Below are 18,552 nucleotides of genomic sequence, written 5' to 3' on the forward strand. Positions count from 1 at the left end.
TTAGAAGCACAAAACCCATTATATTAGCAATGACAGTCATTAACTTTTTCAACCAACGGTACTTTTTGGAATATTCTGAAGAGCCGTATAATAAATTACTTGACCCTTCACCATAATCAGGAAAATCATTTTAATTTATGGCAGACATGTCTATGTACATTACCTCTCACAAGAATGTTCTTTTCTATTCATGATACAGTGCACATTGATGCGTAGTTAGGTAAGGTCACATTCCACACGACTAATGAATAATCATTTCGGTATTCGGTAAATAGTGTCAGTGAAGTGTCAGCAGTGAAGAAGTCCGTATATTTAACACATAAATGTGCCAAGCTCCGATGATCATGACGTGACTGCTGACCGCAGGCTGAACAATTTGTCAGATGAGCTTGAATGACATCAGCCGACCTCTTCCTTCAGACAGATTTACGAGGTTTTAATTGAAACAAGTTAACGTTGCGTGTATGTGTGGGTGTTCATGCTACCGAGAATGTGGACCCATCATAGCATGCCAACGAGCAAAGTCCTAACTAAAGCAAAGGCCTAGACGAAACTCTTCGACTTTTAGCCAGTTAATATGAACAGAAATAAATGTTTATTTTTTATTTTTTATTTATTTATGTTTTAAGTAATGATTTGAAGATTTTATGGTATGGAAGAAGTTATGGTAATAAAACATAATATCTATAATGATCCAATTCTGAAAACTCCTTCAGAACTTATGAAACAATGAATAAATCCATGCAGTCTCATGGTTAGTGTTTTAATCACCATTATTCCATTATCAGAATCTGTCCAGTTTTATAGAAATGTAAACAAAAAACACACACGAGTGAAGACAAATGCCACACACTTCACATTATGGCAAAGATGAACTATGCATACTCCTCAAATTACAGTAACTTGGGGGGCACTGTTGCGCAACCAGTAGCCCCGACCACATTCTTGCTTGATGCCCATGGAGGACACAGGTTCGATTCCGGCCTGATGTCATTTCTCCTGCCCACTCCCCGTCTCTTCTCCCTCTCATTTCCTGTCCCACTCTTCACTATAACTATCGATTAAAGGCCTAAAAGCCCAAAAATAAAAATCTTTAAATTACAGTAACTTTACACTTCAGTGTTTAACCCGAAGGCTAATCCCTTCCTAACCAATTCAAACTGGGCAACGAGCAAAGTCCTAACTAAAGCTATTGTGTGACTTGTGGGAGAACGGCACTGACAAACCCATGTCTGCACTTAGGACTTTGCTCATGGTATTAAATTAACAAATTATTTTGCCAAGTTATTAAATTAGCTCCAGGTCATTCGTGGCTGATTGCCAGTGGCCAGTCAATGAAATTAGGTCCCTCCATGTCAGGTATGTTTATAACCTTGAAAAGGGCTCCATCAGGTGTCAATCAAACCATCAGGAAGTTCCCACCTTGGCACAATAAGAACAGCTCATCACCGGAGCCAGCTGCTCTAAAACATGTTTAGGGCAAAAACAAGGCGAGACCTAAACTCTCTGTTACTGAAGCGTTACTAAAGCGTAACTGAAGCATTCCACCGCTGCCTGTAGTTGCCGAAAGGGGTCCAGTCAGAATGAGAGTGTGGTTAACAAAATTTGGCACCAATCAGTGCTTAAGGCCTCAAGCGGGGATGTGCTGTTCCCTGAACACCATCTACTAAGGTTCTATCAGAGAACCTCCATCTGTATCCAGCTGTATGAGGGATGTGGTGATCTTCAGACACACACTTTTTTTACGGAATAAACTGATTGTAAAAGCGAATGCATTCATTTCTGCGTATGAGTTCAAGTCTGTGGATATGTATGTGTGTGTGAGAGAGAAAGAGAAAGTGGGGGAGGGGGAGAGTGAGAGAGAGAAACACAGTGTGTGGTTAGTGTAAAGGCTTAGGCTCCTCCCCAACTCCTCCAGCCAGACGGTACACTGCAAGGCTGACCTCGTGTGCTAGAGCATCAGCACTCTCCTGCAAAACACACACATTAAATTAAATGTCAACCTGTTACTATTTATAATAATTTATAACTAGGTGACAATAAACTCTGTGAAAGTACCTGTGACACCAACTGTGAATTTCATAGTGTGTGTGTGTGTGTGTGTGTGTGTGTGTGTGTGTGTGCATGAATGTGTGTGTGTGTTCGTCTGTGCGTGCATGTGTGTGTGTGTGTGTGTGTGTGTGTGTGCATGTGTGTGTGTGTGTGTGCATGTGTGTGTGTGCATGTGTGTGTGTGCGTGCGTGTGTGTGTTTGCGTGCGTGTGTGTGTGTGTGTGAGTGTGTACATGTGTGTTTGTGTGTGTGCGTCTGTGTGTGTGTGTCTGTGTGAGTGTGTGTGTGTGTGCGTGTGTGTGTATGCACACACTCACCCGTGTCTCTGCCTCTGCATACACCCTCACCACATCCTCAGTCCCAGAGGGGCGCACGAATGAGCGAGAGAGGCGGTACTTCCCGTTCAGAGTGTCAATAGCTTCCTGTAGGCCTGCCGGGCTGGTGGTCTTCCTCTCAGCATCTGTCGTGTCAATCACACGTCTGTCTGCCACCTACAGGGGGACCGCAACACCAACATCACACAAACACACACATGCCTGTTTTACACACATACAAAGACATGAATAAACAAACACATACCCCCCCCCACACACACACACAAACAAATAGAGAGACATGTGTACACACACACACACATGCCTGTTTTACACACATACAAAGACATGAATACACAACACACACAGCCTCTACACACACACACACACAAACACACAGAGAGACATGTGGACACAGACACATGCCTGTCTTACATACATACAAATACATGTATACACAAACACACACACATACATACACACACACACACACACACACACACACACACACACAAAACACGCACACACAGACTGACCTTGACTTTGAGTTGTCTGTTGGGCAGGTCTGTATAAATGGTGTCCCACTGTTGAACTGTGAGTCCTTTCACTGCCAGCACAGCCTCAATTAACAGCATGTCTGAGATAGCATCGCCTACAGTCTATAAACACCAACAAAACAAACACAAACACACACACAAACAAACAAATACACATTTATGTCTGCAATCTTTTATTAGAGTGTGTATGCGTGACTGCCCTTTGTGTACACACGAGCGAGCTGATGATGTGTAAGTGTGTATGTTCATGGATTTCATGAGCGAGTGGATGGTGAGGTTGATGTGAGGTTCGTGTGAGTACACAAGTATTTGTGTGTGTGTGTGTGTGTGTGTGTGTGTGTGTGTGTGTGTGTGTGTGTATGTTTACCTCGTTGATGAGATTGATGGTGTATGTGTGTGCATGTCTGTTTGTGTGTGTGTGTGTGTGTGTTTACCTGGTTGATGAGGTTAATTGTGTGTGTGTTTGTGTGTGTGTGTGTGTGTGTGTACCTGGTTGATGAGGTTAATTGTGTGTGTGTGTGTGTGTGTGTGTGTGTGTGTGTGTGTGTGTGTGTTTACCTGGTTGATGAGGTTGATTGTGTTCTCCAGCTGGACGGCAGCGTTTCTCCTCTCCTCTGGAGCGCTGGGGTCTTCAGCCAGCTTATGGATCTTCTCCTCTGCTTCTTTACTGAACAGAACCTGAAGAACCACACTGCATTACATCAACACTACAGAACCTGAACATCCACACTGCATTACATCACAACTATAGAACACTTTAAAACAACAGAACAAATCACAACTACAGAACCCGAACAACCACATAGCTTGTATTTTTAAAGAGAAATTATCTAGGGATAAATCAAAACAAGGACATTGGGCCTCATTCTCGACAGCAGTTAAGAAGACTTTGAGAAGGACTTTCTCCTGATCTCCACTTCGGTGGATTTAGGAAAACATTTGCCATTCTCCATAGTTTTCTTCATCTGAGATTTCTTCTGAACTTCAGAAGACTTTCAGAATGCGAAATAGCAGTCTTAATTCTGCCGGAATCTTCTCAAATGCAATTCCTCAAATAACCACACAAAGATGGCCACGTCGTGTGGTTATTTGAGGAATTGCATTTGAGAAGATTCCGGCAGAATTAAGACTGCTATTTCGCGTTCTGAAAGTCTTCTGAAGTTCAGAAGAAATTGTTTGAAGTTATTTGAGGAATCACATTTTTAAAAACTGGGTTAATGGCTGAATTTGTGAGAAACTGTTGGTGATTGCGTTCAATGGACACATCCTGCAGTACCTCCATGTCCGCACCGGTTAAATTAAGTTAAATCTGCGCTTTTTGCTCGCTTTCCGCTTAGACATGACTCGCGAAGTGCTTTAGTGTAGATTCGGGAGATTCCGTCAGCAAACGTTTCTACGGTTGCGTTCCCTAATAAGGAGCTGGCGGGGTGTGTATGTATGCAAATCCACTTTCACCAGAACGCACATCAATTTAAGAAACTAATCCGGAGGAACACAGCTGAGAAGACTTCGGCTGTTTATGAACGCATTTTCAAGCGTGCGGGAATGCAGCGGAAGCGTTTCTCTTACGTTGTTTTTACGAAGTCGCGTAAGTAACATTTCAGAAGAAGTTTCAGAAAATGAACGAGAATGAGGCCCATTGTTTCCAACAATTTCATGACACTGTTTAAAGTCTAGAATTGATGTTCTCTGTTTGCAAAAGTCCCTGATGTTACATCTCCTAATGCAACAGAAGACCAGTGCTAGTCACCGCTGCTTAGGCCTGAGGAGAAGCCTTGGGCTGGCCCCGGTGTGAAATTGGCCATTGACTCTCACCGTGCCGTGACCATTGGCCTCGAAGTATACACCCACATGGAAGTCCAGGGCCGCGTGGTGCAGGTGCTTTACCCCTGTCTTCGCACAGCGCACAGTCACCTGTGATCACACACACACACACAGACATCATCATCAACACGCACATAAAGTCACATAAACCCACGGTAATTGAGGTCAGAGCTATAAAGTGTGTGACATTGCATAGTATTGTTATCATTACCAGGAACAAGGCCATAAAACTTTCTAATAAACACTATCATCACTGAGAATCACAGACAGAGGTCAGAGTTCAACCAGTTCATACTCTCATCCTGCACTATCTATCAGGTGGATAGCAGTGTTTATGTCTGTATCAGTATTTATCAGATTGATATTGTGCAATATCTAAATACGTGTGTCTGTTGAGAGTGTTACCATGGTGACTGACCTTCATGCTGTCCTCCAGGTAGTGTGTGGAGCTCCCGTTAGCGTACGCCGTCTGGACCACGGCCAGCTGCAGGTCCAGCCCAGCCTGGGAACACACACACACACACACACACACACACACACACACACACACACACACACACACACACACACACACACACACACACACACACACACACACACACACACACACACACACACACACACACACACACACACACACACACACACACACACACACAAATCCAGGGTGTTGTTATGGCTGCATGGGTAGGGCTGGGAATTTTGCAGAGGATTTATTGATAACGTCAGATATGGATTTATTGATAACGTCAGATATGATGTGTTGCCATGTTGTAATGTGTGTGTGTGTGTGTGTGTGCGCGTGTGTGTGTGTGGGTGTGTGTGCATGTCTGTGTGGGTGTGTGTGCTCTACCTTTGTCAGCAGCTCTTTAATAAAAGTGCTGATAAGTGTGGCTATCTTGTCTCCATCCAGCAGGTGAAAGCGACCCTTGTCGTCGTTATAGTAGTAAACGATGCGGTCGCCGTCCCCGTCGTAGGAGCAGCAGCGCTCCCCAAGGCCCATCTCCATCCCTGAAGACAGGAAGACATGGCATAGACAGAAGGAGAGAGATAAAGAAAGAGAAGAAAAGGAGAGAACAGAGATCATAATTAAATATGTGAAGCCAAGGCGGTCACTCCTGAACTCAGACATCCTGTGTCTGGGTATTGAGTAGACTGTGAGACAGGCCCTGTTAAAGAGGTGATGCGCCATGGGGCAGGGTGAGAACATGGAGGTGTTACACAGAAGTGGGGAGAGTGACCGTTGCCCACTCCCATTAATTTCAATGGACAACGGTTCACTACTGTCTGTAAACACACAGGAAGAGATGGAAGTGAGAGAACACTTCAGCCCTGGAAGTACGAAACTGACTGCAGACAGCTTGGTTCATGGTGGTATGTTTTGGCACCAAAACTATAAGGAGCCAATCGCCTGACCTGCAAACGTCACATGACCAAGGACCACAGTAACCAAAATCCTAAACTGATTGGCCAGACAGCCACATGACTGTAGCCAGCCTATGGGAAGCAGACTTTTTTTGTACCAAAACAGCTGATGCTTACAGGCTGAAGCTAACCCTCCAAATCCTGCTCCACTGGTGCGCATACCTTGTGGCGCCCCCTGCTGGACCTTGACGTGGTCTGCACCACACAGGTGATTCAGTTTCCCTGCAGAGCCATCGTTGGCGAGCACGACCGCCAGGCGTCCCTGCAAGTAGGGCACTAGGGCCTTCAGCTGAAGGGCACCAATCCCATTCGCTCCGTCCACACGCAGGGGTTGCAGCACAGGTGCCTGGAAGGGTAAAATGGGATATTTTTAATACACTGAACTAAAAGGAATATGGAATTATCTCAGAGATTTACAGTTATAGTTCATATAAGGAAATCAGTGAATACACAAGGCAGTAAACTATGGATTCTGCCTGGCTATCGAATACAGGCAGAATAAAATGTATGCTAATTGTTATATTTGTGTTCGGCCTATTTTGATTTGTGCAGGAAATAGTCGTGGTCATGCTCAGACTCTTACATTCTCGGTGAGCTTGATGAAAGCCTTTGAGAGTTTCTTGTAGTAACCCTCCACACTGATGTCGCCATAGCGACCCTGGGTGTTCTGACAGCACACAAGGTAGTGCAGCTGAGGCGTAGTCACCAGGCCAAAATCTGACAGGGACATAGAACAATCAATCTATCAATCAATCAATAAATCAATCAACAACAAAACAACTGTATCTTAGAAATCAGAATGACCAATGTGGCCAAACAAACCTTCACAGTGCCCACCAAGTGCGGATACTCCATCTTCCACGGCCTGCGACAGGATCTTGCTACTGGGCCTAGAAAGTGATGACAGGGGCTCAGCCACTCTGGTCAGCATACATGTGGGGACTGATCACCACTATGTCTGCTTACAGGAGTCTTCACCTCACTGATCACCACTATGTCTGCTTACAGGAGTCTTCACCTCACTGATCACCACTATGTCTGCTTACAGGAGTCTTCACCTCACTGATCACCACTATGTCTGATTACAGGAGTCTTCACCTCACTGATCACCACTATGTCTGATAACAGGAGTCTTCACCTCACTGATCACCACTATGTCTGATAACAGGAGTCTTCACCTCACTGATCACCACTATGTCTGCTTACAGGAGTCTTCACCTCACTGATCACCACTATGTCTGATTACAGGAGTCTTCACCTCACTGATCACCACTATGTCTGCTTACAGGAGTTTTCACAATACACTAAGAGGGTGTGCACCTCACGCCTACAAACTCAAAGATCACACTACGCAGTAGCAGTGAAGTAACTTTATGATATATGACAAGACAACTCAAATACACAAATAAAGACTGATCTTATAAGACAGCTTAAAGATTACAAGATAGCTTAAGATAGCTTAAAAGTGACAAAGTAGTAAAGGGTAATATGTTACTGCATGGTGTCAACCAATAGTACAGCCTTAATTCTCAATAAACATAAAAACATTATCATTATCTGCTTGCTATAGATCAAAGCAGTTACTAAGAGACAACAAATGTACACATGTATGTCAGAATGTACAAACGTATGTCTGAGCACCTGGTGTCTCTGCCGATGTACACACTGGCGCTCTGGTCCATGTTGATGGCCTCCCTCTCGGTCAGGTCTCTGAGTGCGGTCACAAGCCCGTCCTGCTCTGCGTTGGCCAACTGCGTGGCGTAGCCTTCCCACGCCACCTCCAGCATCTCCCCCATCGGGTCGATCAGTTTCACACCATTATCCTCCTGCAGCACACAGCCAGACCACACACACAAGACATAAACATATGCACACAAATACACACACACACACACACACACACACACACACACAAGACACAAACATACGCACACACACAAACACACACAAGACATAAACATATGCACACAAACACACACACACACAAGACACAAACATATGCACACAAACACACACACACACACACACACACACACACACACACAAGACACAAACATATGCGCACAAAGACACACACACAAACATTTGCACACAAACACACACACATAGCTGTTCATAAACACAACCATAGACTTGGGAAATGTTCTGCAGTAGATTTAAGTTCACTGGCATATGACAAGTGTTATTTATGAGCATAACATCACTTAAAAACACAAAACTCATCTCACCATTATGAAAAAACAAACAAAAGGGACAAAAACCAAGCTAGATAATGTACCTCCTGCATTAAATCATTAGAATCAATAATCAGGGTGCTATTGTTATTACACTCGCCATTTTTCCTGAATTAGCTGGATAACTGTGCATTGAAAAAGAATAAAGTAACAACAGCATATCTGGGTTTTCCTCAGTGCAGATATTCTGGATAACTCTGCAGTGCTGTTCAGTGTTAAAGATGGGTAAACACCGTCAGGTGTGGTCACATTCCATCCATGATTGCTATAGTGCCAACCAGTGAAATAAGGATGTGGACTTTAATTTGCCCTGCTCACTAGAGTAAATCAGACCTCGATCAGAACTGAGATAAAACAGTCATCCTCACAAATGTAGTCATAAATGGAGTCTGAGGATAGTCCACGTAAAGCTGAGAGCTAGTCGAGTACTCCCAAACCAACCAGAAGGGAGGTGTACGGACTGAATGCGCATAGCCAGCTCCTAAATACTAGGACATTGTAACTGTGGAAACTACCAAAAAGAAGCCTAGTGACTGCAGCTCCTAAACTCTGGGATTGTTGACGCATGTCAACTGCAAACTGCTTATTTCAGCATTTCCTCCTGCTGATGGTAGTGGCAGTAAAACACGTGGACTTTGCTGTCTCACATCTTTCAGAACATCCTCTAGTGTTTAATACCCGTAACCATGGCACTAGTAATCTGATTGCATCACCTCATCCAACAGCATGTAAGTCAAAAGTTGTTTTCACATACTCCCTTTAAAGGTTACTATAAACTAACAAGCCTGGGTATTCACAATATTCTTATAGTTCAACTGGGGAAGCAAGGTGCTGATCACAATATACATTTGATTCCCAGAAAGAACACGTAGACTACTGATAAAATGTTTATGCCTTGTCTGTGTGCGTCACTTGATAGTGTCGGCTTCATGAGGAAATGAAAAGATAGCTGTCTGCCATTTCTTCTCTCAAGACACAGTTTGCCCAGTCTTTCTAGGCTATGACTTCTAATTGAATAGACGTCCAAACCACAAACCAGCTCGATGACATTTCAGCGTACCTCTGGGTTGTGAGAGGCGGTAACCATCACTCCTATTGTGGCCCTGGTCCGACGGGACCGGAGAGCAGCCAGTAAGCCCATACGGAACATCACATGGTCCAGTTGCTTGGCCGCGGTACGGAACCCGGCTGTGCCATACTGTAGAACCAGTCCTGCAGGTTTAGGATGCAGAGCCGACTTCTGGGATGTCGCCTCATACTGAGCCATTGCTTGACGTGGACAAAACGGAAACGATTAGGGCTGTATTCATAATGAGACCTGTGCTACAACTAAAAGTGTGTAAGGTACTTTCATTCGCACCACAAATTGAAATTGAGTCGTGAAAATGTCAGTGTGCTGTGACTGGCCCAGATGTCTTTGGGAAACTATTAAAGTTCTACGGCCAACAGAGAAAACAGCGGTAAAACATGTATGCAGATTTAAATGTAACACTCCAAAAGACGAAACGAAGAAATGTAAAGCAAAGATAGTTAACAAACAACCCCAACTACCAACAGGCAGACCTACGGAATACAGTTCACCCAACTTTCTACACTGGCAAAAAAAATGAATCAATCTCATGACAAAAACATATCTGATTCGATTCTTACACAAACTTAGATACAGATAATTTTTAAAAGAAATCTTACCATATGACTGTTCAGGCAACACAATATGCGCAACTGTTTTGTTGTGGCTATCTTGTTTGGGATTGATATCAGTGGAATTTTGCGTGCTGTCACACCGAGCTCTCAAACTCTCCTGCTGATGTGGCCACACTTCCGGGTTTGTCGTCACACCCAACTCTCAACTCACGTCTCCCCTCTGGTGGCCGCTGCATTGTAGATTCATTGTATGATTAATGGAAGGTGAAGCACAATAATACTGCATGCATGCAAAGTAACTGAGGGGCACATTTTACATGATTTTCTTACCAAGTTAGATAGTGATACGAAAGTGTCTCACGTCCATGTAAACACGCATCGTTCCTCGTTCCTCGTTAAAAGCACCTTCATTAAAAACCCATTCATTACCTCATCAATAGATTACTGAAGGTTTATCTGATAATCCAGCTGCTCCGATTCAACTGTAACAAATGCAGAAAACACGAAAGATTGGTGATGACCAACCGACCAAACTTGTAGCCTATTAATTCTGGCTTTGGTCTTAAAAGATCTATCACTACAGGATAGAGTCAGAAAGAACCCGATGACCCGAGTATGCCAAGTAAGCACCATCAGAATTAGGTCTAATGGGTGGCAAGATCGATTGTTATGAATAATCAAACCAAGTGAAACTAAAATAGCATCAAAGCCCCTTCCAATAGACTAAATTACTGCGTTTATGGCCAACTCCATTCATGCCATTAGACATAGCCTAAGAACCTACTGGAAGATGTGCTTTCAATGGTTTGTTATTTATGACAATTTAAAGCTCTAACACAACCGCGCCACACCTGCGCAGTTCAGACACATAATGCGCAGTCTCCCTGGTTTAACCCTTTGAGCGGATTCGCCTGACAACGCGTGACGTTGGGTAGAGAGCGCCGTCAGTGTAGCGGTGCGTCATCTGACACTCTCCGCCGATCCTTGACGAGAGAACAGAACGCTGTCATTGAAATTAATAAATAAACAAACAAACAGATAGAAGAACAACTGTATCATCCCTACTACTTCTAACAGTCCCCCCCACTGCGTGGGCGATAGCGAGCATCCTCCATCCGTCTTCGACCGGCATCGGACGGATTCTTCAACCTCCGTTGTGGAGACGTCTCCGAGGCTTCTCTGTGGGGCAGATTCATTTACGGGTCCTAAAGGACACGGTGCGTCACCATTTCCGTTTGAAGCATCCACTGCAATTCCTCCGTAAGCGCGCTCTCGACATTTTCTTTCAGAATTGTCACTCTGAGCGTGCGTGCGTATCTGTGGGATTTGGTGTCCATTTTCCCGATGTCCATGCATACCAGAAAAGGAAATATCAATGAATTTGAATTAAACCTGGACATCCATCAAGCAAAGCGCTGCAGCTCAGAACAGGTTGCGTGACGTGTCCACGTTTGCCGTCTCACCATTTCTTAATCATCGTAGGGAAGTAACCAGATAGAATTAATAGCGACTGTTGGGCGTTACGTAATAGGAGCATTATCCCGGCTGCTGGACTGAACGGTATAACGGGAGACACGCAGAGATACATAGCCGTGCAACCTTGCGTAAGTAAACCCATGGCAGAGCAACTATATCAACGTGACTGGGAATTAATTAAAGAAATAATGCATTATTTGTGTGTTTTGTTGACATGATTGTGTTTGTCCATTGTAATCTGCTGGGTGAGTAATAAAGACAGAGTCGCATAGGGGGGATGGGAAGGGCGGTAGCTAATCGGTAACGAATTTTTCTGTAGTCGTGTGTCTAATTTGCGTTCTGTCCTGTGATTCTTGAGGTGGTTGACGCTACGGGTAGAAAATGTCGGGGCAGACTCTGACGGATCGCATTGCCGCTGCGCAATACCAGCTCACGGGCTCCGAAGTGGCGACGCGCGTCTGCAAAGCCACCACACACGAGGTGATGGCGCCCAAGAAGAAGCACTTGGATTGTAAGTGTTATTCCGTTGCCTCCCCGTACACTCCATCTTTTTTGCCGAGTACGGCCAATGCCTCTCTGTGTTGAACACCCTTACATGCCAATAAATATGATACGCGCCTCCATGCACGCGCAACGCACCTGTATCCACAGCCGCAAACACACAGAGCACTAAAAAAATCAAGTCTTGTGCTAAAAAATCAACACTATTATTTTGAATATATGAGAATGGAGGGATTTGGAATAGTCTTTGATAGGTGGTGGCAATGTGTTTCCCCCCTAACATAGCGAGTCCATCTGGATGCTCACTGGGTTGTGCCTGCCCTTGAGTGTCCTGGCATTGTGAGTGGACTGGCACAACACTTGTGGCCTGCATATGTGTGTCCTTGTGTGTGCATGTGTGTGTGTGTGTGTGTGTGTGTGTGTGTGTGTGTGTGTGTGTGTGTGTGTGTGTGTGTGATTGTGTGTGTGGGTGAGAGAGAGAGAAAGAGAGAGAGGAAAGGGCAGGGATTTTAGACCACAGTCACAGGCCAAGGCCTCACCACACTCACAAAGAGACCCTCTCTCCCTCTTCCACGTTACAAACCCAGCCCTTACCTTTGTGTTCAGCGGGTCCTCCTACATGGATGTCTTCTATCCTCCTCTTTTCTGTGTTCACATCTCTCTCTTGCTTTTCCACTCAACTACCTTTTTTATAGTATGAATAGAGAATGGCACCAAATGAGTTCAGCATGTCTGCCCTGGTCAAGACATGCAAAAAACCCCATTCCTTAAGTATGTTTTAAAAGTGGCACGCCCATAGTCCTCGACTAAGTCCTGGCCAGGGCATTGGGTAAGATGAGTATTCGGGGGTGGGTGGAGGGTGAGAGGGTGGTGCTGGGTTATCCCAGAATTCCTCCTGACAGTTCCTGATCATGCACGGCCTTTCTGACCTGCTGGGGCAGAGAAGCAGACGCAAAGGATTGTGGGTTGAACCTATCGCCTGCGTGACGCGGCTGCTGAATTATGGAGTGATCAGCCAAAGCGTGGCATGCATAATTTACAGCAGCAAAGGTGACCACGTTACTGCCGGCTAGAGACTAGAACACGGTGGTACAGATCATGCACCTGAGCTGTGTGTGTGTGTGTGTGTGTGTGTGTGTGTTTGTGTGTGCGTGTGTGTGTGTGTGTTTGTGTGTGTGTGTGCATTGCGTGTGTAGGTGCGCGTGTGTGTGTGTGTGTGTGTGTGTGTGTGTGTGTGTGCGTGTGTGCTTACATGCACGTGTGTGTGTGTGCGTGTGTGTGTGTGTGTGTGTGTGCGTACATGTGTATGTGTGTGTGTGTCTGTATGTGTGTGTGAAAGAGACAGAGGTTCAAAAACACATTGACATTTACATGTATGCTTTCAGCATATTTCTACTATTTGAGGTTGTGCAAAGTTACCTGAAGTACAGTGCCGTACACAAACATACATCAGACGACTTACCAGGTTACTATCAATGCAAACATCAGCATGGTTCATGACCTCAGGTTCTTCAGTCACAGTCTGACTGAGAAGAGGAAGTGTCCTTGCCTCACAGCAAGCCTTATGTATGAATGATTTAAAAAGATATTCAAAGATGGGTCCTAAAATATAACAGATTATGATTAAAATTGTTATTTCAGTTACAACTGAGTTATTAAACATCAATATGTACTATACATTTAATAGAATTAATTTATTAGTGCTGTCAATTAATAAAAACAAAACGAAGCAAATTAATAGCACAATTTGCGATTAAGAAGATTTTTTGCTTCTCAAGACTGAAGCTTTTAATAATGTAAATGTAGATGTAAAATCATGGAATTAGTAATACATCACAATGTATAATCAACACAAAGGAATTATATTTAATTTCAAATTATATTGTTTAATAGCATCTTTTTAACTTTGAACACAGATTATCTCCTGTGAACTGTAGACTTCAAATAAAGCCATGTATCAAAAGGTCATCACAATAGACTGTCAGCTTGAAAGGCATAATGGTTAAATGTGTAGCACGTAAAGTAATATTTAAAAACAGGGATTGCTGAAGACAGAGAAGCAGAGAAAAAGAGAGACTTCTGAGAAGGGACATACTTTGGAAGGAGCTCAGCTAGGTTCAAAGAGTGTTTTTTGCTCAGGAAGGATCCTAACTGACTGAAATGACCTGGAAGTGTCTGAGTAGCAGCCATGATAAGAGCTGGTCTTATTCTCTTCAGTGCTTCCTTTCTCCATCTCCTTATATGGTACACTGGACCATCCTTTATGAAAGGGAAGGAGATGATGCCATCCCATAAGTCCTTGCGGCAACAACAGCCCAATCAACAACCAATCAACTTGACCCTCGTCAATAACATCTCTTAGTGGACCATGATTGTCTCCTCCTGAGTCCTTGTGAATTTCTACCTCATATCTTTCCTTGACGTCATGACATTTTCCATCAAGGTGTAAAGATGATAGGATGAGTTTTCCAACCGTAGCCTAGGTCAGTCGGTCAGTATTCAGAACGTGCTGTGTAGCACGTGGGGGCAGTTGTAAGTTGAAGGGCTCGGTCCACCCGCAGGCTTGTGAATTCAGTTAAAGGCTCCCTGTCATGTGTACATTGGATGCCCCCCCAGATGTTCTTACCATTGCATATGCACCAACAGAAATCATAACATAAACCCAGGCAGCTGCGTTAATTGGGTTAATTTCAAATAAATCGCAAAAATTAACGTGTTAACTTCGACAACACTAGAATATATATGTGGATTATGTATAGCCCTAGTGAATATTTCCGAGCAGACAGGTCAAGCGTTATTCCATGGAGCAGACAGGCCAAACGTTATTCCATGGCGCAGACAGGTTCAAAGGTTATTTCCGCATCATGGTTAACCAGTCAGATGTTCTGATAGGGTAAGGTCCCCTCTCATCATCTCATCATGAAGCCACAAAGCTTCCATTTCTGAGACTTCCCTGAGGGAACAGGTTCCAAGTTGTTGGCTAGCTGTCAGACTCTGGCTGCTCCATCCTCGTCACTGCGGCGCTTGTGTGGTGGGGTGCTGGGCCATCTCCATCACCGTGCCGCTCTCTGGCTGGCTCGGCGATGTGTGAGATTGTTGGCACGGGTGGGTTGAGTCGTGACTCGTGACGGCTCCGTTCTCGGCCAGATTGGCTCGTAAATCCAGCGTCTCTCCCCCACACCCTCGGTCGCGCCATGCAGACGAGGAGCTCTCCCACACCTGCAGTCTCACGCATGAGGTCCAACGTGACGTTTGAAAAAAAGCTCCTGTTTTGTAGATGCTCTCTTAAGGTTGTATAAATTAGATATAGAAATATATCTTAGTAGAAGTTGTCAGTTAAGAGGTTTCATTTCCAGTTCTCAGTGTTGTTAATTCCTCGTTTAGATGTTTATAAGATTCAGTCTTCTATCTCCAGTGTCCTTTTCACCCTCCTCCCAGCATTTACTTTTATTTCTTGTTTACCAGTCGTCACAATTACAACTGCATTGGTGTTGTCTGTGCATGTATTCACTTGATGCTTTGAGTAGTATGTACTCATTGGAAGAAGACTGTTATTAGAATTAGAATATGACTTGAACTACCTGTACTACAATGGAGTATGACCAATGCGTGTGTGTATGTATGTGTGTGTGTGTGTGTGTGTGTGTGTGTGTGTGTGTGTGTGTGTGTGTGTGTGTGTGTGTGTGTGTGTGTGTGTGTGTGTGTGTGTGTGTGTGTGTGTGTGTGTGTGTGTGTGTGTGTGTGTGTGTGTGTGTGTGTGTGTACAGCACCGAGTGTGGATGGGAGCACATAAGGCTCTATTGCACAAACCTGCATGTGAAAGTGCCTGAGATAACTGGGTGTGTGTTTTTTTTCATTTTCAAGAGCACCTTGTACCAGGTGCAGAGCATGATAGTTTGTTCAATTTAGAGCACCTCACTCACAGTCCTTTTGCCCTTTTTGGAGCACAATCAGTCAACTTGGAGTGAAGCGGTGTGCATTAGAAGAGTGCATTTGTGTGTGTGTGTGTGTGTTTGTGTGTAAGGGCATTGTGGGGAGTGTGTTTGTGTGGGTGTGTGTTTGGAGAGTGTAGAGAGAGGGACACTAGTGTAAGTTGATTTGGCCAAGCTGTCCTCCATATTGGTTCCTCTCCACACAGTGCTTTGCATTCCTTCAGAGATACGCAGTTATAACATGTTCATTTTATTTCTCTTCCCTTCTCTCCTCCTCTCTTTATCTCTTCTCCACTCTTCTCCTCTGCGTTCTTCTCTCCTCCTCTTTGCTGTCTTTTAGCTGTGACTGAGGGGAATGCCAAAGATGTCTGAAGGGTTGCCATGGTAACAAATAGTGAGAGGAAGGGAGAGCGAGATAGAGACATGGGAGGAGATTGGAGAGATAAATGGAGAGTCAAATCCATGTGCCTGTTTCTTATGACATGTACACTGCTCTAATGTGTAACATTGTGTTCCTCTAGCGTCAAATCATGAGAGAGAGGACGAGAGAGAGAGAGAGAGAGAGAGAGAGAGAGGGAGAGAGAGGGAGAGAGAGAGAGGGAAAGAGAGATAGAGGGAGAGAGAGAGGGAGAGATAGGCAGAGCGATATGCAGAGCGATGGAGGGAGGGAGAGAGATAGAGGGAGAGAGAGAGAGCTAGAGGGAGAGATAGGCAGAGAGATAGAGGGAGAGAGAGGGAGAGAGAGATAGGCAGGTAGGCAAATGATCATTGCCATAGAGTGCAAATAATACTCCTACTTATTGCTTACACCTACTGTTTGGTTCCTCACTCTGACATCTGTCTCTTTTCATTTAAAGCAACATGCAGGTTTTTACGTACCTAGTTTCTAGTTGTATGTCACCTGGTCATAGAGTGGAGCGATGAAAACACCTGTTATTCCCCATAAGCATTCAGCTGTCACAAAATATATGGCCAAAATAGTTAGCAAGCTAGCTAGGTTTTTACCTTGCCAACGTGCAATTGTTGGTATTTGCAAGTCAAGTCTGTTGGCTTTTAACTAGTCAGGTTCCTGGTTTTGACCCAAACTCTGGGTTAAATGAATGAAAGCTACAATTTACATACACAGAAATTAAGTACGTTTACTTAAAAGATTAGTTGATATGTGCAAGTGTGTGTATGGTCTGTGAGTGATTGTGTGTGTGTGTGTGTTCATGCCAATCATGGTTAAGATTGTCTTAATCTGGTTATCTGAAAATGTTTACCGCCAGCACTATAATCCCTCCCTCTTTCGCACACACTCAGACACACACAAATGCACACATTTATACTCACGTGCTCACTTACACACACACACACACACAGCCTGGATTGAGGTAATCTGAAAGTCAGTCTGTGCTTTATTCTCTCTGTGTTAATCTGTGCTATTTTTGTCCTTAAACCTACAGCACAACACAGCATAGAGTCTGCGCCATGGCAACACACAAACACACACACACACACACACACACACACACACACACACACACACACACACACACACACACACACACACACACACACACACACACACACACACAAACACACAAACACACACACACACACACACACACACACATACACACACTCATTCACACACACACACATACACATACTGTCTCAATCTCTCTTAAACATGCACACGCATAGTAGCATACAGTCACTCACACGCATGCACACACAGACACACACACAGACACACACACACACACACACACACACACACACACACACACACACACACACACACACACACACACACACACACACACACACTCATTCACACACATACGCATACAGTCTCAATCTCTCTTAAACATCTCACGCATAGTAGCATACAGTCACTCACACGCATGCACACACAGACACACACACACAGCTCTCCTGTAGGCATTAGATTACTCTAAGAGTCTTTATTTAGATCATGTCAGGTCTAATTAGTGTCTCACACACTCCATTGTTAGTTTGGTGTGTGTGTGTGTGTGTGTGTGTGTGTGTGTGTGTGTGTGTTTGTGTTTTTAGAGGGTAATGAGTCTGCTTCTGCAGGTGTTCATAGAATCATTGGTGGTCTGAACCTCTGTTTTAATCCAACACATCTGAAGGCATGAGGAGCCAGGAGGAGATCATTGAACACGCGTTCAGCAGAAGATCTAGTGATAAATGTGAGAAAGCGAGGCAGAGGGAAAGCGAGGCAGAGGGAAAGTGAGGCAGAGGGAAAGCAAGGCAGAGGCAAAGGGAGGCAGAGGCAAAGGGAGGCAGAGGCAAAGGGAGGCAGAGGCAAAGGGAGGCAGAGGGAAAGCCAGGCAGAGGGAGAGCGAGGCAGAGGGAAAGCCAGGCAGAGGGAGAGCGAGGCAGAGGCAAAGGGAGGCAGAGGGAAAGCCAGGCAGAGGGAGAGCGAGGCAGAGGGAAAGCCAGGCAGAGGGAGAGCGAGGCAGAGGGAAAGCCAGGCAGAGGGAGAGCGAGGCAGAGGGAAAGCCAGGCAGAGGGAGAGCGAGGCAGAGGCAAAGGGAGGCAGAGGGAAAGCCAGGCAGAGGGAGAGCGAGGCAGAGGGAAAGCCA

At 44.7% G+C, this 18,552-nt stretch overlaps 2 protein-coding genes across 2 annotated transcripts in view; one reads left to right on the forward strand and one right to left on the reverse strand.

The window, feature by feature from the left end:
* Window positions 1–1,848: 1,848 nt before the first annotated feature.
* Window positions 1,849–10,185, reverse strand: pgm3 (phosphoglucomutase 3). The gene is made up of 13 exons (XM_080854003.1): window positions 10,095–10,185; window positions 9,466–9,674; window positions 7,813–7,997; window positions 6,994–7,061; window positions 6,755–6,888; window positions 6,334–6,517; window positions 5,600–5,757; window positions 5,165–5,248; window positions 4,738–4,836; window positions 3,481–3,600; window positions 2,902–3,024; window positions 2,369–2,542; window positions 1,849–1,970 (listed from the first exon to the last, which is right to left on the reverse strand). Exons 2-13 carry the CDS (start codon window positions 9,670–9,672, stop codon window positions 1,881–1,883), a joined length of 1,626 nt encoding a protein of 541 aa, XP_080710129.1. The 5' UTR covers window positions 9,673–9,674; window positions 10,095–10,185; the 3' UTR covers window positions 1,849–1,880.
* Window positions 10,186–11,906: 1,721 nt separating this feature from the next.
* The window catches only part of LOC308377752 (clathrin coat assembly protein AP180-like), a gene marked incomplete at both ends in the record, with an annotated part of 29,349 nt that continues 22,703 nt past the window's right edge, over window positions 11,907–18,552 (forward strand). The window contains one exon of the mRNA XM_080854488.1: window positions 11,907–12,036. Within this exon, the coding sequence (XP_080710614.1) occupies window positions 11,907–12,036 (130 nt within the window). The remainder of the gene's footprint in view (window positions 12,037–18,552) is intronic.

This window comes from Sprattus sprattus (assembly GCF_963457725.1).
Source record: "Sprattus sprattus genome assembly, chromosome: 16".
NCBI classification, from domain to species: Eukaryota; Metazoa; Chordata; class Actinopteri; order Clupeiformes; family Clupeidae; genus Sprattus; species Sprattus sprattus.

Coding starts and splice junctions, on each gene's coding strand:
- pgm3 (XM_080854003.1), bottom strand. CDS start 9,672: ATGGCTCAGTATGAGGCGACATCCCAGAAGTCGGCTCTGCATCCTAAA. Junction 6,518..6,754: donor TCATCAAGCTCACCGAGAAT/GTAAGAGTCTGA, acceptor TTACCCTTCCAG/GCACCTGTGCTGCAACCCCT. Junction 4,837..5,164: donor ACCTGGAGGACAGCATGAAG/GTCAGTCACCAT, acceptor GTGTGATCACAG/GTGACTGTGCGCTGTGCGAA.